Here is a 21,383-nt window from a genome sequence, read left to right on the forward strand (position 1 = left end):
AGCACTTCCACTGCTAAGAGCATGGCAAAAATGCAAATTAAATCCATCTTCTTCACTCAACTGCATAAAGGAAAGAAAAATTTAAATGATGGGTTTCTCAGTAGCCCCCAGCAAGTTTCCTTTGGATTTAACTGCCACTTAAGCATTGATGCACCTACTCACTGCTTGGTGCATTTCAATGTTTTATTTTATCCCGTGGTTCCACTTGCTGAATGTATTAAGATTTTGAAAAAATGTTATATCTCTCGTTCTTGGTGATCTCTGCGTCTCAGTATCAAGCCCAGATAACTTGGAAAACATCACAGCTTTAGTCGAGTGTGCCAGTGTGCACAAGGAGGAGGAGGGAAGGCGCACAGACCTTGATGAAACGACTGCTTATGCTTGCTGCTGACACACATCAATGCTCTCATCAATGATAAATCATTATATCAATAAAAACATCATTAAACTGCTGAGTCTGCTTTGCTCTGATTAAAACACGTCACACTTTATGTGCTGTCATCTCAGACACAGGGTTCACTTCCCCACAGAAGCAATGTGCTCACCCAAGTCCTGCTGTCTAAAGTGGATATTAAACCTGATGTGCTGCCTTCGTGCTGGAAAATGAAGATGGTGTTAGAACAACTATTTAGTTCTCAAGGACAGCAATTGTAATGATAGCTTCAAAAATAACACTGCAGTTCCATGGTGAATGGATTTCGAAAGCTATGCAGCAAAAGGGTAAGTTTGACTAAGTATTTGGTTGCAGTGAAACAAAATCTTCATTAATATCTAACTACTCAATATTACAGCTTTGTTCAGTGTTTGGAAAATATACCCAGAATTTACAGCCTGAGCTAGGAGCTTTGAGCACTGGCATTCCCACAAACTTTGCTTAAGGGAATGTCTGAGATAGTAAAATTATGGAGAGATTTAACTAAGGGTTATAACTTGCTAATGCTTTTCCAAAAAAAGAAAATGTATGTGCTGCTCTAGCAACACTTTAGAAAGCTACTCCTTTACAGGCAAAGGCTGAAATCCTCACCTCTGCTTTGACTTCTGTGCTTCAAGCAGAGGGCAGAGGAGCACAAACCTGCTCCACAAAGCCCAGTTACAGCAAGGACGGAACTTTGCTACCCACACTGGCATGTAAAATAGCCATCGGGTATTGTTTTCAGTTCCTGGTGGGATTGTGTGCACAAAATACCAAGGTGACAGGCAGAAAAGATAAAATTCAGATGGGGGAGCAGAGTCCTGAGTTTGAACAGCCACAGGAAACTACTTTAGATGGGAAGGATAGGGCAGGGAGAGGAGGCCTCTTTAAAGCCCCATTTACCCAATCTCCAGATAAATTGCTCTTGGCAGGAGATGGCAGAATCCCTTGCAATAACAAGAAAATATCTTGGCCCTGTCAGTGATTTTAACATGAAAGGCTCCTTTTCCTTGCTTTTAGAAACAAGATAATTAATAGTTTCCTAGAGCAGTGGCTTTGTGACCACAGAAATCTGCACCAGGCAGCGCCTCGTGGGGCTCTGGCAAAATGCACCAGCCCAGCTCAGTCCCACAGATGCCATCAGCCATGAAAACATCACAGCCTGGTTTGCAGCTGGAATGTGCAGGTCTGTGCTCACACAGGACTTCTGTTTTAAGAACACACAGAAGTTGGGGGTAAAGGTGCCATTTCAGAGATGACAACAAAGCCAGTCAAGGCTCAGCTTTGTGACCTGTGGCAAATGCTCAGAGATGCTGAGAGATTGTGTGACCTTAACTTGCTGAGTTCAGCTTGGTAGAAGCTTTTGATGAACTTTTTAGTAAAACAGAGAAATTACAATCGAATTTGAGTGTCTGTCAAATCTAGACTTGTTGCATCACACTAAGCTGAATATATTGCATCTGCATGGAAATCAAAGAAAGTTAGCTGAGTTTTGTAAGTAGTATGTATAAATATTTTAAATATTTGAATAGATGAATAAACACGAGGAATAATCTTTATTGGGGTGGTGGGAATGACACAAATTCAACATAGTTACACTACAGTTTATAAGGTTGACCTACAGTAGACATTCCAGAATTTTTGTCACACAATGCTTTCATTAATGAGAAATCACTGTATCAATAAAAACACGATGAGCAGCACAAATAATAGAGCATCTCTGTAGGCATGCTGGTGTCCATCTCCAGTTCTACGGGAGCCCATGAGAACCTGCAATATTGCCCTGTACTCACAGGTTTTGGGTTAAAGCTGCAAAACTTTATCAGAGTAAAACAATTATGCTTTTTAGACACTGCTGCTAAAATACAGTTCAGCCATAATTATAATTAAACAGGGACTCACATGCTGCAAAGTGTGGCACAGTCTAACCACAGCAACAAACACTGAGTCAAGTGGAGCTCCATGCAGAGGGATCTCATCCCACAGCTAAATTTGCTCTGGGATCTCTGCAATAAACTGAAGGACACAATCAGGCAGCCTGTGACTCACGCAGTGCGCCATTTCTAATGTGCAGAAATGAAAATAAAAGCAGATCTCTTGTTCCCAGAGCCCTGGAGGGGGGAGTCCTCACGACTCACGCTGTTTTACAGACCCTTGGTCACCGAAGGGCCGACTGACACCCACGGCTGCAGAGCCTGTGGCAAAGGGAGTGGGAAACAAACAGTACTTCTTAATTAAAGCCTTTTATTCAAGCTGCAACCCCTCACAGCAGACACACTTCATAACTTCTAGATCTGTGTTCACACAAAGATTGACAGAAAAACCCAGCCATGAAAGAAAACATAAAATTTTTTAATGTTTATTTTTCCATGAAAAAGCTTTACAAGGAGAAAGAGGCTGCACAGGAGAAAGCATACATTCTTTAATCACTGTTTATCTGTTGGTTTGATAGCCAAGGCTGACATTTCTTCTACAGTGTATTTATTTGTTCTCATAATATTACAGGACATTTACCCTTTATTTAAAAAGGATATCATCATCTATGAATATTGTTAAGAACAGTTAGGCAACATTGTCAGTGAAGAATTTACACGATCTAGATCAGCTTAGATGAATTGCTTCCATTTTAGTTCTTCTCATGTTTTGTAACAATAAATGTAAACCACATTTTTAAAATATTCAAATATATGAAAAGTTTTGCATCGAATGTAATGGAGAAACAAAGGTTTAGTATCTCAAAGAACAGACAAAATTTTCCAATTCCTACAAAGCAACACTGAAATTATCAAGGAAGAAAATAAAATTCCTGTCTTTCCCCTTAAACCACCTGGAGACATTTATTAAGGTGTTAAGTGCTTGAATGTGACTTCCCTCACTAGCATTATACTGCCGGGATTTTTAGATGTCCCAGCAGCACAACCTAAATGAAGTTACACATTTTCACAGTGACATAACCTGACCCTTCTTCACTGCCCCTACACACAACCCTCTGCTGTGTAAAGCATCTTTGCTGATCTGTAGAACAGATGAAACCTCCAAAACAAAGACCAAATCTCCATCCCTCAAATACCAAGAAGTGTCACCTTTGCCCCTTTATCAGTGCATGTTTTGCCTTCCATCTCACTCAAACCACGATTTCAGCAAGCTGTTTGAAGTCTCCCTGCCACGTTTGATCTGGAGTGTACAAAAGAGCTAACAATAATTTCAGGAGTAAGCTCACAAGATTGAGAAACTACCTCATTTTGAAGTATTTTGTAAGGAGTTTGACAAATAAGCACCTTAATTTCAAAGTAATTCAGTAACATGACAGAGAAGGAAAATTCTTCACAGTTTCAGAATTAGTAGAATTAAATCCCTCTGAAACTTGCAAACGATGAAGGTTAAATAGCTTATTTCAATCAGTACTCCAGTATTTCTGTAAAGAAACACTTTCAAGTATTGTTACAAAAGGCACTGATTTTTTCCTTCAGCCATCAAGATGTAATAAAAGCACAGAATTTCTGTCACATTGGGCCAAACTCCTGGCCCTAAAGGAATTTTCCACTAACCTTAGAGCACCTGGATTTCACTCAGTCACTATGTAACAACCACCTTCTTCTTCTTTATTGATTTTTTTACAAAATCACATAGATCCATCACAGGTTTTAATGATACAATGATTAATGGTACATTAACGGTAATGACAGAGAGGAGAACATTTTAGTTGTTCTAATTCTATTTTAAAAGTGAAATTGGAGACTTCTGAAGTTAAATATTCAGTAGATAAAACATTTAGCAATTTGTTTCTCCGCTTTACTATCAATTAATTTTTCAAATCTGGAAACCAGATTTGGAAATATGATTCAAGCAACTCTCAGGACAGATTCCTTGAACATATGGTTCAAAACCAGTATTTCAGATTAATCAAAAGCTTGGAAAATAGGCTCTATTTCTTTTTCCTTTTTTTAGATGGATGTAAAATCAAATTGGAAATTGCTGTTTTGCTTTCTATGAAGTCTGACAATGGCCAGATGGGTTGAATTTCTCAATCCTTAGTCAAAATGGGAAAGAATACAGTGGAATATCTCTCTTCTGAGGCATGTTGAGTACAGAGCATTAAGTTAAGGCAGATGTATGAACAGGTTTTCTTCAAACGGGATTTCTTTAGCTCAGAATTGTCAATGTTTCAAAGGAACTAGGCAAGACTTGAAAAATACTTGCAATTCTTTTGCTTAGCCCTAGAGCCTGCAATTGGACAGAATTCCCTGGTATGCTTGAAAGTAAAGGACCACCAAAGAGGTAAACTAAGCAATATTTAATTATAGCTACACAAACATTCCTCAACTCACACCCAAGCTTCCAGCTTCTCATCTGCAGCAGGAGTGCATTACCTGACAATAATTAAATAACCTGCAACAAGACAGCAAATTACTTAAGAGCTAAAATATTTAACCTATAGCAGCTAAAGTATTTAATCTCTAGCATCAAAGTTTCCTGAAACCAAGAGCCATCAGAATCCCTGCACAGGCTGCTCAAGTTTGATGGGATGCTCTGGGACAGCTACAAACAACTGCAGGACTTCAGTGGACAGGGCCAGAGGTAAAGGGAAAACTTCTGACAGCAGCTGCACCAGTGCAAAGCTTGATGAAGCTGACCTGAGGACATCTTCTTACTCTAATGCTGTCTAGAATCACTTGCTGTTTACATCCCCATCCCTGAAGCACGGGAGGGGCAAGGAGCTGGTGGAGGGAATCATTCCTACTTGGATCCCTCCATGGTAACATGACACAGGCTGCATTTCACTGTGGAAACTACAGGAGGAAAGGACAGACCCACAACCCTAACCAAAATCTCCCAAAATTGTGTGACAAAGAAACTAAGATAAACTTGGAAACTCAATCATAGGTGTGATGAGTCCTGAACAGGAATGAATCCTAATCCTAAATGAGAGTAGTGACTTTATAAGAGTACAAAAACTACAAAATATAGAACTTCTGCTTCTAATGGAAGACAGTAGTCAAATTTGGTTACATGAACATAATGGAATGTAAAATATTAGAATATTCTAGAATATCAGAATATTGTTTCTAAATTAATGATCTCTTGTTGAATGCAAGACAGATGTTGTGATTTAACTAAAAAATAACCAGGTCTCACATTTTCAAAAATTATCTCCAATTACTTGTCATCATTCCTATACTTTGTTTGCTTAGGACAGAGAAGCTCCTTTAATCCCTGACAAACCAACTTCAACAAAAATTGTAATGATAAATTCTGAATGCTAAATGTTTGCTAACCTAAATCAGTAATATTAATTGATTATGTGAGCAAGTGACCTGGCAGATTTCAGTGGAGAATTACTGGGGGTGACTGAAGAGTTGTGGTGCATGGAAAATTCTCCTTAGGTAGCACAACTGCAGCCTGGAGAACACAATGTGTCACAGTGAATCTCACATATTCTACAACAAAGAAAACTTAATTTTGAGTTCACACTTCTGTGAGAGTGTAGCCTCAAAGTGTCTTTGAGTCAATGGATACCAGTGATTTAAAAAAATTACAAATCTTAAGAATGTACATAAATCTCTGCTATTGTCTGCTAAACTAAAAGCATTTCAAACAAGATCTATCACTCATAACTCTACAAAGTCAAACATTTAAAGCTTCCATGTACATAGAAAACCTTGTTAGGAATAAAATTCAAGACAATTTGTGGTCAATAATGCCTCTAGCTTTGATAAAATAAATAGTCAATAACTAAAGGAACAGAAGGACATGGCCCTGCATTAGAAGGAAAGTCTCTTCATTTTCATCATCCCCTTCCTCTGAGCAAGAGGTAAACAATATACTTTTATGTTCTCTCAACAAAACAGTTTTACCCATGGTTTCAGCTACAATATTTTCCTACTGAAATAAAATCAGTGCATTAAGAACACATACAATATATTGGAAGCCATATGCACTTTTTCTGAGGATAAGCAGACAAGGCATTTACCTGATGCTATAAAACTACTTTCTCTTGCTTGGTACCACACTACCACAGCATTATACAAACATTGTAATGCTCTACAGGTGGAAGATATGAGACCCCAAACACAAACTGTGAAGAACTGCATCCAATAGAAAAGCTAAAAACGATGTAAGAATCTAACACAAAAAGAAATCAACTAAAAATATATGCATAAAATATGTGCCCATCAAGAGATTTACAGAGTCATCATCCCTACCCTTCCTTCAACAGAAGGGAGCAAACTACACAAAGATATTACTGAATTCAAACAACATGAAGGAGCTATTAAAACAAATTATCCTCCCTCTTCAAAATCACTTTATCTTTTTTCTATTCTAATAGAAAATATTATACTGCAATTGAGTAAAATTACTAAAAGCATCTCATGGAACTATTAATACATCCAATCAAAACCAAAAGCTGTCCCAGAGATGAAAACACTACAATTAAAAACTTAAAATGCCACAGAACTTGTTTCCATTATACAAATCAACCATGACCAATACTCTTTAGAGACTTGCTATGGTCTTTTAATGCTTTCTTAAGGTCTGCTGCAAAAATTGTTAAAGCCAGTAGAAAGTCATGTTTGGAAAAGACTTTGATTTACAAACTTTTACTGTGAGAAACAAATCTGGGAGTGCTGAGCCATTCCAATCTGCTTAGAATTTTTATATCAGGGAACATGAAAAAACTTAGTTCCCATACAAAGAGGTAGCATCAATATATATGATTCTTTTTTTACAGAATAGTAACATTTCCTATTTTTCTGCATCATATTTGGAAGATACTTTCTGGTACTTAAATTTCTTGTAGCTTGTACATGCTATTCAGTTTGCCTGTCTGGTGAAGTTTATGGCACTTGCTATTAACTGTAAGAGCAGCTTGTAAACCCTGGAGGAAGAAATGGAAACAGTATCCCTAAATATCATAAGCTGTAAAAAAATCTGTGTTTTTCTAATCATAGAACATTTGAATATCTGTACACTACAAATGAAACAGAAGCAGTGACTCTGGGAATGTGTATCCTTATCCCTTGGACAAACAAAACTTTATGTTAGACTGTAGGACTAAAGGCCAATCACAGTGAACACAGAGACTGAGCAAGGAGAGAACATTTAGATAGAAAATTAAAAATTATACACTACAGTTAAATGAAGTGAGGAATACAGTCTTTCCACACAGCAATACATTAATTGAAAGTGTCAGATTTTTGTGGGTTTTTTTTTTGTTTTTTTTTGTTTTTTTTTTTAAATATTGAAGTACAGGCAGAATTTCATCAAGTGATATAATTGAAATAGTACAACATAATGTCATTCTAGCTGAAAATTTGAGCTGGGGTTGTTCAGCCTGGAGAAGACTGGTGAGACCTTCTGGCACCTTCCAGTACCTGAAGGAGCTGCAAGAGCTGGACAGAGACTTTTGACAAGGGCATGTAGGGATAGGACCAGGGGCAATGGCTTCAAACTGAAAGAAGGCAGATTTATTATTTATTTTATTGGGAAGGAATTCTTTATTGTGAGAGTGGTCAGACACTGGCACAGGCTGCCCAGAGAAGCTGGGATGCCAGATCCCTGAAAGTGTTCACAATCAAGCTGGGTGCAGCTCTGAGGAACCTGCACAGTGGAAGGTGTCCCTGTCCATGGCAGGAGGCTGGAACAAGATGATCTCTCAGTCCCCTTCCCACCCAAACCATTCTATGATGGGACAAAATGAGAGACAAAAGATCCATCTGATGAATTACACGTTCAAGGTAACTGTGACAGTTTGGTTCATTATTCTCAACTTCTGAATCTAATGCTTGTTTTTTTCTAGAGAGCAGCAGAAAATCTGCAGGCTATCTAGAAGCTGATTGAAGGTTTCCTGGCTACTATCCAAAGGTAAACAGACAAACGAGGAATAGTGAAAGACTAAGTTTTACTAAAGTGTAAAAAATAATAAATGCCCAAATCACTTTCTTTATCTTCATCCTTCCAACAGCATTTGCTATCTGTGAACAAAGTATCAAAGTTTTTTCTCTCCAAATTGGCATGTGAGAATGGAGAGGCTTATCCAAAGGAGCTAAAACAGTGAATTAGGAAAGCTACTTAAAAACCAAACATAAGAATAATAACATTTCAGCCCTTGCTTTGCTGACAGGTGAGATAACAACCATTTCTGGTGCCACAAAGAACTCTCAGATAGACTGGCATTTCAATGGAAGGAAGAACCACACCACTCCTTTAAAACAAAAGCCTCTTGGGTTCATGACCAACATTTCAGTCAGCCTTTAAGTAAGAAAAAGCAACAACAACTGATAGTGGGGATTTACTGACAGGTGTCAGGAGTAATTGTTTTAGAAAAGACTATATTAAAAAAATCTTTCACTACTGCACTTTATAGTATGTGTGACAGTAGTATCTTTTAACTTAAAACAAAATCATCTTCTCAGAACTGATCATCATGACCAGAGCACAGGGCCTAACCCAATCACCACTTAAGCATGATGGAAACTCTTGCAGCTCAAGTAAATAAACCTGCACCACCACTATCACCCTGCCCCTTCTTATTATGGCAATTGAGGGAATTTTATTTGCAAAACATTTAACCACCAAGGGCAGAGTTTTGCAATAGAGTTTTAAAGCATCTTGCTCAAAGATTAGGTTACCAGTGTTCTAGCAAAATATCAGAGGCTCTAAACATGAATGTAAATAATCCATTATCAAGTATGCAATTCTGGTTCAGTGGCCACTATAACAAATCCAAGGACTAACAGTGACTTCAAAAGACTCTGAATCAGACTTCAAGAGTAATATTACGTATATGCAAAGTCTTCAGAACAGTCTTTGCAAAGAAATCATAAAAATGGGAGTGAATCACTCTCCTTGAAATGGATGACATTTAATTTTTGCAGTGTAGATATTCAACCATTATCTACCACTTTCTATAAAATGTAAATTGGTATGTATCAGAAAAGCTCCAGCATGGCTTTGTGGTGGTTATTTTATATACATATACACATTGCAGTGAGGCACATTCTTTGTTAAAAATCAATATGAAATTCTTCTGCAGGAGCTTGAACGCTTCCTTGCACAGAAAATTTCCCATGAACCTTTGTTCTTCACGTAAGGCGGTGATGTTGAGTTAAAGCAAAATGCTCAGTTTGCATAAAACAAGAGCTGCACCTAGTTTAAGGTGTATTTTCAAAATACACATGTCATAAGTGTCATCACAGAAGAATAAGCAAGATACTTTTTTATAGACTGGAGAAAGAACTTCCTTTTGACATCCTATTAAGATGCAATAAGGGCATAAAAGGAATTTTGAAGTGTTAGTCCAAAATGATCTACTCTATTTACAGTGCAAAGATCTTACAGTAACATCACAAAGTAACACCAGCTCTTTCAAATGGACTCTAAAAATTGTTGCTCACTTCTTAAGACTGGCAGACATCCAGTGTGTTCACAATTGGCAACAGAGTCTGCAGTATTACAAAGTTATTGCTGCTACTGTAATGTAAAGAAATGAGGTTGTGATGATAAATTTTCCTGTTAAGCTGTAGGAAAAACTACTTCATTTTACCAAGCAAATTATTTCTTAACTTTGTCATAAGCTCCAGGAAAAAACAGAGCCAAGTTATCTATTTGTACTTTCTCCCACAGAAATGCTGGATAGAAAATAAAGTGTGAAATCAGCTGGCTTTGTGTTAGTTGGTTACAAAGGTGTGCATCAGTTCCACTTGAGCTGAGCTGCTTTGGTCTGTGCCAGTGACCTGCAAGGGCTGGCTGAAGGAGACTCCTGCCATCATACAGGCACTGCTACCTTTGCTGCAGTAGTAGAGGCACGCTTTGATGGCCAGGGTGGCTTCAGCTGACACACAGCTCCCAGGCAACTGAAAGGGAATGACAGTTTGACAGGAAACATCCTTTATTTCTCCTGTCAGACACTGTCCTTGCAGCAACCAGGTGTTATCTGCAAAGGAAGAACAGATTTTATCATTAGGGTATTTAACACCATGTCTGAAAGCTACAGAAAACACTGATTCTACCTATAGGACAACAAGGACTTTCCACATACAACATTACAGGAAATTTCCTTCCTGATTATTCCAGTCATGAACAGAAAAGAAAAAAAAAAAAAAAAAAAAAAAAGGAAAAGTACATGACAAATGCTTTCCCAGTCATTTAAGGAGAGATCCACGGCTTTGCACCAGCACTATAGGTGTATAGGTGCTATATATACAGTGCATCTTACTTAAATGCAATGGAATTGCAGTTTCTCCTATACATTGTTTAAAGGATATTGAAATTTATTCTGATATGCACAAGCAACATTTCTTAAATTAATGGCTACCATACATTTGCATCAGAGATCTAATACACCAGGTAAGATATCTGCCATAAATGCATTACACTGTAAGTAAAATGATGGCATTTCCAAACAGCAGTGTTGGTCTTATAGCTGGGTTGGTGCAATTTAGCAATGCTCAGGCTGATTGTTAGAATGAAACTTCAGTTTCATTTTGTTTGAATATCTGAGTGTATGTGAACTAAAAACCACTGTACACTACATACACCTAACTCATTGCACTGAGCCATAAAATAAAATAATGCAGCATGTATTAATTCAAGCAAAAAGCAGTCTACCAGGTGTCTGGCTTTTTTCAGTCTTTGCACTCCAGCTGTTAAATGCATCAACTCTAAATATCAAGTACTGCATCACAAGGTCAAACAGAAACACAGGATGGGGAGGGACATCTTGATTCATCAAGACTGAGCTCCCCTGCACTGCAGGATGTGCTGATAGAACTCCCTTCCCATCCTAACCAGGGACTTTACCTTCTGCTGTGATAAACCAGGCACTGGGAGCTTCCTCGTTCAGTTTTGAATCCAGAGGAAGAGTCAACTTTAATAAAAACTGAATTGTCTGGCCAGGAGCTACAGTTAGTGAAGGAAGTTCAATATTTGGTGCAGATTTAGGCAGTCTTGGCAGGTTTGCTATTTTATCCTTTTGCACAGGCAGGTTATCCGGAACATCACATGCTTCTGGCTTCAGGATAGGCAACTATCAGTAGAAATCAAACAAAATATTTATTTTTATTTTTATTAGCACTGAAAACAAATGGGCTTTCATTATACAACCACAGTTTCAAAGTGACATCATATGGCTATTGGCCTAAAACTTTCAGTGTGAAACAATACTATGACAAAAGAGAAAACGGGAAGGAAAAAAATGTTTTCTTAAAATGAAAAAAACCTTGATTAATCCAAATAAAAGCAATATTTATTATTAAAGCCATAAAAACCATAACTACTTTATAGTATCCCTTAATTTAAATTTTTTACAGTTGGATTACATTTTTGCTTTAGATAAACTGCAAATGCATTTCCTTCTAATTAAACTGCATGCTTCAGTAGTAAAATCCAGGATTTCAACTAATGCATATTGCACAGTAAAACAGAGGAGAATTTCCCAGAAAAGCCAACATGTTACATGATATGAAAATTTGAACACACATTGGAGACTGTGTATTATTAAGTGCAAGAAACATATAAGAAGACATTAGGATCATTATGTCATAAATATATGTGTATATTCATTTCAAAAAATCATTAAGATACAGTGGCATTGTAAGGTGGACATGAGAACAGATTTTACAATCAAATAAAGCTGTGCTCAATTTTGACAGTGGTTTTGATCTGATAATTTGAAAACCCTATATATATCTTGCTTTAAGTCACTGACCTCCCAAAAGCATCTCTTACAGAGTAATTACATGTCTTGGTAATTGATTTCACGTCCTTTTTTCACAAAATGCTCATGAAATGCCCTTCATGCTGAAAACATGGGTGGTACATTTTAATGACTGATGTTTCTGTATTAACCTTTTCTAGAGGGTTGTCACTTTCTGTTTTCATGCAAAAGTTGTCTGTCTGAAGACTGAGGCTTTAAACAACTGTGCTAAAAGGCAATGCTCATTTCCCTGCTCATCACAAAACATCCTGTGGATACAGCTACTGTACCCAAAGTTAGCTATCTCATTTTTATCACACTTGCTGAAGTCTGAAATAGTAATTTAAAACACAAAACTCCACTATAAGCCTGTTTAATAAGCATTACTTGCCATGGAAAGAATTTTTGTTTCCAAATCCAGCACTTTAATCTGATGGTTATTTGTGTCTGCAACATACATGAGGCGGCCGTTTTCTTCAACACACAAACCTCCTGGTTCATTGAAAGCTGACTGGGTAAAGCTGGAACCAACAACATTGCCTGCTTCTCCTGTGCCTGCCAGGGTAGCACAGTTCTTCATCTTGGGATCCACAACCTTAATCTAAGATCAACAAAGACACAAAGAGCTTGTCTGAGAAAACCCAGCAGGATTTAGATGTTCTGTATTATCTCATGTCCCACATTTCCAGTAGCCAGCACTGCTTTTTGAGTACCTCAGCTAACAAGTGTCCATCCTAGATGCTGTGCTATCACTCTTTACCAAGTGATGTGTCCCATCTTTCCCTCTCCCCACTCCCTCATGGACTTCACTTCTTCCTTTGGTCTTCATTCAGGGTTCCCTTCCATGATTTTGAAGGTACCTAACCCTCAGCTATAAAAATATGCTGGATGACTTGTTTTTCTAATGTTTGCTGCTCGTTTCTAGAAACATCTGCAAAGCAGTGAGAGCATAACAATATTAGCAGGCTAACTTGTAGATTATTTTTCTTCCACAAATAGATGAGGTTTTTTTAAATAGCAAAAAATTTTATAATGTTTTATACAAGATGTGAAAAAACCCCACCATTTGCCTTAAAATTTCAATAAGCATTTAGTGTTATATACTCTTCAGATCAAACAGGTTACTTCTATTTTAATGCAGGTAGTCAGTGTACAGTTAAAAACCTCTAGACACAGATGCTTATACAACATCACACAAGAACAATCATGCAAAACAATGTCTCTTATCCCAGAGTTCCATGGAGGTAACCCACAATACTTCTCAAAACTTAGGTGGCTTTTTAAAGGGAAAAACAAGTCCTCTTGTCCTCCCAGTTATCAAACCTGCAGTATTCCTGAATAAGCCCTTCTAGCTCTTTTACTGTAGTTCAACATCTTTGGGAAGGCTCATAGAAAGTCTTTAGTCTGAACTGTAACTTGGCACTTTAAATTCACCTTCCCTAAGAGACCATCATATCAACACAGAAGAACGTGACAGCAAAACAATGGTAAAGAGAAGGACCCAGAAGAGGGAGGGAGGGAGGGAGGGAGGGAGGAAGGAAGGGAGGAAGGAAGGGAGGAAGGAAGGGAGGAAGGAAGGGAGGAAGGAAGGAAGGAAGGAAGAAGAACCCACAAAGAAACTCGTGTAATTAATTTCCTCAGCTCAACTGGACCAAGCAAAATTTGTCTATGCTACTAAAATAACTCTTTGTAGTAATAAAAATTTTAAGTTTGTATATAACAAGTTAGTACACACTTACCTTATGATTATAGGAATCTGCCACATAAAGCAGCTGTCTTTTCTTGTCCCATGTTACTCCCAAGGGATGCTGCAGCTTTGCATTTATGCCTGCTCCATCCACATCACCAAAAGCAAACAAATTCTGAAAAATTATTTTGTTTAATTAATAGATTTGATTATTCAATGTGGACATTAATTAAATGATTGTAATTAAATGGAAATTTAAAAAAAAATGAAGACAATTTCAAAACAAAGATACTGAAACCTGGAAGCGTGGGTGCTAACCACAGAAATGGAAACTCTCACACCTAAGTTATAAATATGAATCCAGCTGATTTAATGACCACACAATGCTGAATCAAATTGGCTATTTTAAGAATAAGTGAAGTAATTTCTTATCTAAGCAGCAACAGTCTGCACTACAACCTGAGCATACAACTGCCGCACATTTGCATTCCAAGCAGTGAAGTTAAGAAATTGATGGCCACGGAAACTGATTTACCCTCTCACCCCAAAAGTGGTTCCTCCAGGTCAGGCTTGAGGAATATTAGTAGGGCAGTGTGGGGAAGTTTGAGGTGATTACCAATGGGTCTCTCTCTCCTCCTACAAGGTGCTTCACCGCCCCGTCCTTGAGCGAGATGGTTCTCACGGTGCTGCTCTCGCTGTCGGCCACGAACAGGCAGCTCCAGGGCTCCTCTGGGGCCAGGGAGAGCCCCGAGGGCTGGGCAAACCCTGCCTTGTGTGGGTAAGCGTTGTTCCTGTTCTCCTCGTTCCCACTCCCAGCAAAGCGAAGGCAGACTCCTTTCTTTAAGTCACTAAAGGCAAAGAGCACCCAATTTCAATCACGAGTTGGAAACAGCTCCGACAAGATGCATAAACAGAAGCTACAGAACAGGCACTTGTGAGTTATAAAACCAACTGTAATGCAGCAGTGAGGAATTATTCAATGCCTTTGTGCTTTTTTATCACCTCAGCACATCATTCATTACTAGGTAACTCAGCAAATGCAAGGAAAAATAACATTCAATTATATGAATGCACCATACCAAGTCATAGCTGTATAGCTGAAGTAGCATCTTTCATTTCATCTAACAGATGTGGGAAAAGGAGGCAGACTTTTAAGCATATAACCCTTTAAACGAAATTATTTTCAGCTTAATTTGATTATCTCTCTCTTTGGGATTTGAAAGCTGTTTATCAAGACAAGCAGCAATTTCACATTTCTCTTAGTACAGTTGCTTACCTTCCCTTTGGTAGTTTTCCACCTTCCAACATCAGTGCCCATATCTGGTGAATGCCTGCCATTGCTATCCATAACACATCATCTTCCTGCGTCCCTGAAACTTTTAGAAAGGGACACAGAAATCCAGATTAAAAAAAACCCCACTTCAGAAATGTTACAACACAAAGAAATCATCAAACCAACCCCTCTGTCCCCCCCACCCCCTACTCATCTTCCCCATAGGGGAAAAAAATAAAACACAACCAAAAAAATAGGGCAAGAGAGAGATAGAGAGAATGTCTTTCATCTACAAAAACCTGCTATTTATTTTCTTTCCTTCTTGCCATTTTTCTTCTTTTCTTCTTGCTATTTTATTCCCAGGGGTTTAAAAATTGTGGTTTTAATATCCCTACCTGATAGAGGCAATGTTTCAAGTGAGATTTGCTCTTTGCAACATTCTACTGTTGTGTCTGTTTCACATGCTATTTTTGATTCATACCAGCCAAACAAGTACCTATCTTTGCTAAGACGGTTTTGTGGGATGCAATCTTAATTTTTTTTCTTTTTTTTTACTACACTAGTGACAAAATAAGGTACTCCAAAAAACTACAGGGAGTTGTTAACAAGTTTTGAAAGAAATAACCATGGCAATACCATTGTGCATAATACACAAAGGACATCATGTGTATAATGTATAATTATACACAAAGGACATCATGTTTTAAACTAAGGGTAACTGATGCTTGCCCTGGAGAGCATCAACTGCAGTTTATTCAAACAGTAAATCTGACCTGGGCATTTCCTAATTTCCCCCTGAAGTAACCATGCAATTTCCAAGTTGTTCTCCCTCAGCACATGTAAATGTGGCGTCACAAATGCAAGATGCAGATCTGTGGAACAGTGACCTTCTGGTCAAGAAGTGTTCAAGCATGTGTCAAGCATCTACTTTTTTCAACTTGAAGTATAAAACTACTATTCAGCATTCCAAATCTAGAAATAACTACACAACTCTTGCCCAGATAATACTTCACAAAGAAAATTATACAAGTGGAAATTGAAGAATACATTTGTACTCTATAGCTTTAAATGTAATCACAGTACAGCAGTAAAAAATGCATGAAGGCAGGTTGTGGAAGACAATGAAAAAACTCCCAACAACCCAAAAGCAAAAGAAATTTACTTATCTTAATCTTTCCTGAAAATCTTAAGGAACAGAAAGTTGACATTCAAAAACTGCATTAAAATGAGGACAGTACTGTCTTTTTAATGCTGTCCTATGTAATTATAGATAACATCAACACATTTTTCCTAAATAAATATAAAAGGTATTGGAATAACCATCAGCCACTCAACAGAAAAATATCTTCAAATTGCTTTGCATTCACATGAACTTGTAAAGCATTGTGCATCTCATAACTGCTCCTGAAAACAATCTCATGGATAATTACCACCCCTCCCCCCCAAACAAAATAGTTTGGAGTTTCAAAATAAAAGCAATGTTACGTGAAATGCCTGCAAGCATTTTAAATCTGACCAGTGAGTCCAAAAAATGAAATTACCACCATTCCCCCAACTGAGATCCTGCCATTCTTCTTCTAATTTGAAATCTTTTCTACACTAAAACCACAGGAGAGGAAAAATGGCATCCTTCTTTATCCAGAATTCATTTTCTTAAACTGTTAGCTCTCTTCAGAACACTACTGGTATGATTTTAACAGACTTTTTCTTCAGCATTTTCTGTTTCTTGGATAAATATACAAGTTCCCAATACTGTTATCAAAGTAACTCTGGTGACTCTTTTCTGCACCTCCCTGTGGCTCCATGTTTTAACATAAACTAGAGCTCCAAAAATGAAAGTCAAACTTGCAAAGTGTCTAAAATCTTTTTCTGGATCAAAAAAGAAATTGAGTTTCAAAACACACATTTTATAAATTACCAGAAACACTACCAAAGTTCCAACAATGCCAAAAACACTCCAGTATAAAAAATAAAAACAACACCTCCCTGTCCCAATCACTTTTTGATTAGAGCTTGTTTCTAAGAGATTTAAGTTGAGAAAATAGATTATGAAATCATTTCACTCCTTCCTATATAGTAACTGCTCAGCTTCAAGATTTTCTATTTCCATTATGCATATCTTGCACATTCAGATGTTACTATTCTAAGTACCACAGAATAAAAACTGTTAAAATCACTGGTCTATTCAGAAAGTGAGCTTTTTTATCTTGCTATGCTATGCAATTCATTCTGAGTTATCTCAGAAAGTTCTATTAATTATTTAATTTTCACTTTATCCACCAATTAAATGAAGGAGTAAGACTTGAACTGAGTACTGTTGAAAAATCTGTTCCATTCATCTATCCAGTTCTCTAATACCACAGACAGAAAACTCTACTGTGACAGCTAGATGTTGAAAAATTGAAAAGGCTTCTTACTCTAATTCTGCACCCAGCAAGATGTATGAAATATGAGAAAAAAGTATCAATATTAAATTAAAATTTTACTGGATATGTAAGATTGATAGAGAGAAGATCTCTTCTTCAACTAGAGAATAAGACAGTAAAAATAAGTAAGAGCTCCATACCTGTCATAAATTTTAACACAAATACTTTCTACTGAATGGCTGTTAGAACAAAGAGAATGGATGCAAGCATGGAAACAGCACAGGCTCTTTGTGAAATTGTGGAAAATATGTCAGAGTTTTAATAAAAAATTGTAATAAAAAACCCCAGAAAATTAAAACTAATGCTACACGGCCAAGGTATTTTATCACACAATAGGTCTCGCATGGTTTAATGCTTTATGTTCTGACACAAAAGGCAGAAAAACTTTTTCTTTCACAACAGAACAGTTTGAGGACATCACAGTTATCCTTGCACAGTTCTCACAGGAGAAGGGGGCCAGGGAGAGCCAGAATGCTACAATTATGGTAATGCCATCATTATAATAATTCCTTATCATCCATGAATGGAAAGTATTTATTTCTAAAGAATTTATTCTAAAACAACGTAAGAGAAAAAAGCAATTCTCTTACATTTATTCAATTAAGGACCACATTCCAACCCATCTTGAGCTGCTTTAAAAATGCAGAGTAGTTTCTCCTTATTAGGGTATGTACTCTCTTATCTGTGCTGTGCCTGTATCCAAGTGAGGTATGGCTTGCAAATGGGATATCCTTGTGTTATAAACATTCCCTAATAGCGAACTGCAGCTCTGAGGGCACAAACATTCCCCGTTGGATGATGCCTCAGTTACTGTACAATGCTGCAGCTCCTGCATCTGCCTCTGCTGCATCTGTGCGTTAAGAATTCACAGTCCTGTCTGTACACAGGCACATCTTCAAACAGTCAGAACACTGCTGACCATTACTGGTGAGTCAATCTCAATGCACAGAAATTGCTTTGTTTGGCACCAGACACAGCAGTATCTGTTTGAAGGGATTCCTTTCCCAGGACTACCCACACTTTCAGCCTCTCTATCTGGGACTGCATGGCTACTTCCAGTCTGGGAAATAAAAGCCTGGGAATCAAACTTACATTTTGTGGCTGGCACCACTGACATTTTTTAAATAGACCTAAGTCTGAAAATATTATTCCTGTCTACTAATTTTATCTTTGAAGAAATAAAAAGAACCAAGGAAGAAGTCTGTTGGTAAACTCATCCTCAGCAAATTCTCAAGGAGTAAATTCTCAAGGGGCTACACAACATACCCTGCAGTTCACAGATAGGCACGTGCACAGTGAATGCACATCTCACCTGCTCTTCACTCACTGGAAGTTCAGCAAATTAAATGCAAATGTGACAAAAGAACACAGAATCAGTGTTTGTCAGTGACACACAAACAGCAAAACTCCAAAGGAATGCTTTATCAGTGAAGCCTGGACTTTTACAAGTCCACATAACCCTTTTTGGATGACTAAAAATCAATTTGCTTCTTTTTTTTTGGCTACCTGGCACTCTTTCACATAGTGTTGCATCATGCAAATGGCACGACCCTTTATAAAACAAAATGCTTCTGGAATTTTCCTCCTTAGTTAACATACCTTCCCTCTCATTAAGGGAAATCCTTGGATTTAGATACCAAGGGGATTTCATACAGTGGAGATAATAGGGAGCTAAAAATTATGACTGTAATTAAGTACTTTTTTATTTCTTTCCCAAGTTTTCTAACTCAGGCCTTTTAACTGTAATGGCAGTAAATATTTCAAAAAATCCCAAGAAGAAGAGATAGGATTTGTAAATATGAAAGAACTAATTTAGATTATTTAGTGTTGGGATACATCATTGTAACTACAGAAGGAGCTAAGTCTGGTTACGTGTTTTACTCATTCCTAATTAAGCACAGCAAACACACACTTAAGGTACTTCAGCACCACAATCTCTCCCTCTACTCCCAACACCTGCATTCCATATTCAAAAGCACTTCCAGCCTCAAATGGTAACAGTAAAAAAATGTGTCTCCTTCTCCTTACCAGAAAACCCTCCCTAAGACTTACTAAAATGTGTATTTTCAGCAGTTCTGCATCTGAAATTAAGAACTGATATGCCAACTATTCTTTAGAAATACAACAAATCTGATTTGTAGTTTAAGCTTCTTTATTGTGAACATAGATTTAATTAATAGAACCAGACTGTAGACTGTGGAACAAAGAGAATGAGATCCATCACTCCATATACAAATATAATACTTTTTTTAGAGAAGGCAGTTTCAAGTCATGGACTTCAAAACAATTCTAAGTTTGACACCAGTTAGGATGGCAACTCTTCTAATACAACTGCTTCTTTTTTACAGCAGAAAGTAATCACTGTCATTATGCATTTTGTCAAGACACAGAGAAGTACAACTTGGAAAAGCAGCCTGTCAAACTAAATTGAGTAAGATTACTGTTGAATATTCAGTCACTACTCCCATTATATCCTTACATCAAGACTTCAGCCTTTGTATGTCACAGGCATGTTTATACCAAAATATTGACATAAGTACCTCATTTTTTAAATTGTTTAAATAACGAACATGTGAAATACTAATCAATTTTGTTACTATTACTATTCAGCAAGATCCTGCTTCACTGCAATTTTGCCCTGTAACTTCCTAATTTCTTATTTCTCTAAAGACTTTTTCACCTAAACAGTTCTTACACAGGAATAAAACCTTCACTTTACTTCACCTCTCTCTTTAATGAAGTTACTTCTTCTTTGAAATTCCAAGAATCTCAAATAAAAAACAATGGCTATTTACAAGTAATTTAGGATCCAGTTCAACAAGAAAATAAAGAAAATACAGTTTTGTGTCAGTGATGTCTCTTACCATGATTTTCTGTGGAACTAAACTTGTATAATGGGGTATCTGTGAGCTTGTACTTTGCACAGGAAACTGCTAAAGAGATGAGCAGGCCTTTTGCATTCAAAGTAAATCCACATCACTAAATCAGGAAGTCATATCACATACACAACATATCTTTGGGAGAATTCTAGCTTTGCTTTGTCCAGGAAAATTATTCCAAATTAAAGCCTGATGACAGCAAAAGCAGCTCTTTTATTTTCAGCTATTACCCAGGAAAATTCCTTCCACAGGACAGTGACAGCCACAGCCTCAATGACAGAATGAGACCAGATTAGAAGGAAAAAAGGTGACATGTAGAAGAAAGCATCCTTCAAGATACAGGCAGTTCACACATAAACACTTCGTGTATGATCTGAGCTCAAGCAGGAAATGCTAATTGCTTACTGCTTAAGTGATTTTTAGTTTTTTTTTACATTATGAAAGAGTCACCATGAGTAATAGAAGAAAAAAATGTTTGCTCTGGAATGCAGTGGTACCAAATAACCCTCTAGCAGAAACACAGAGAAGGATGAAAAATATCTGACATACTTTTGCCTTTTAAGGGCTATAAAAATTGCACCAGTATGATAAGGTACTGTACTTTCATTTAAATCCTATCTACATAATACTTAAATTGCTGTAAAAAATTCCAAAAAATTTACTGAAAGCATGGTCAATACTGTACTTGGGAGTTTCTACAAATAGATTCCAATCATGCAGTTTAAGACCAGGTTTTGGAATGTGAAACACATGGTTAAGACACCAAGCACAGGTCACTGTCCTGTTCCTTCCAGCAAGAATGCAGCTATCAAGAACATTTCATGCTCAAATCAACTGTGCATTAAAGTATCACTTGCTTTCAACACCCACTAAATAAAAATAGAAGGGCACAACAGAGAAAGCTAAAAAAGCACACAGTAATTTTATAATGTATTTTTAAGCTGCTGTCCCTCCCCTTCTACTTCCCACACAATCTATATCAATGCAAATTTCAGCACCAACCTCAGCAAA

The 21,383-nt window shown here is 37.3% G+C and overlaps 1 protein-coding gene across 2 annotated transcripts in view; it reads right to left on the reverse strand.

Moving 5' to 3' along the window:
- Positions 1–1,969: 1,969 nt before the first annotated feature.
- Positions 1,970–21,383, reverse strand: part of NHLRC2 (NHL repeat containing 2) — a 33,390-nt gene continuing 13,976 nt past the window's right edge. Inside the window, exons 6-12 of one of the 2 annotated variants that reach the window (XM_041461117.1) lie at positions 15,071–15,170; positions 14,411–14,642; positions 13,847–13,969; positions 12,499–12,708; positions 11,213–11,438; positions 10,197–10,346; positions 1,970–2,607 (exon numbers count right to left, since the gene is read on the reverse strand). In XM_041461117.1, coding sequence (XP_041317051.1) covers positions 2,540–2,607; positions 10,197–10,346; positions 11,213–11,438; positions 12,499–12,708; positions 13,847–13,969; positions 14,411–14,642; positions 15,071–15,170 — 1,109 coding nt within the window. In that variant the 3' untranslated portion in view covers positions 1,970–2,539. Of the gene's footprint in view, positions 2,608–2,758; positions 10,347–11,212; positions 11,439–12,498; positions 12,709–13,846; positions 13,970–14,410; positions 14,643–15,070; positions 15,171–21,383 lie in introns of those variants that run through there. The other variant, XM_041461116.1, reaches the window with a different exon arrangement.

This window comes from Pyrgilauda ruficollis, unplaced genomic scaffold, assembly GCF_017590135.1.
Source record: "Pyrgilauda ruficollis isolate IOZ18807 unplaced genomic scaffold, ASM1759013v1 scaffold15, whole genome shotgun sequence".
In the NCBI taxonomy this organism is placed as follows: Eukaryota; Metazoa; Chordata; class Aves; order Passeriformes; family Passeridae; genus Pyrgilauda; species Pyrgilauda ruficollis.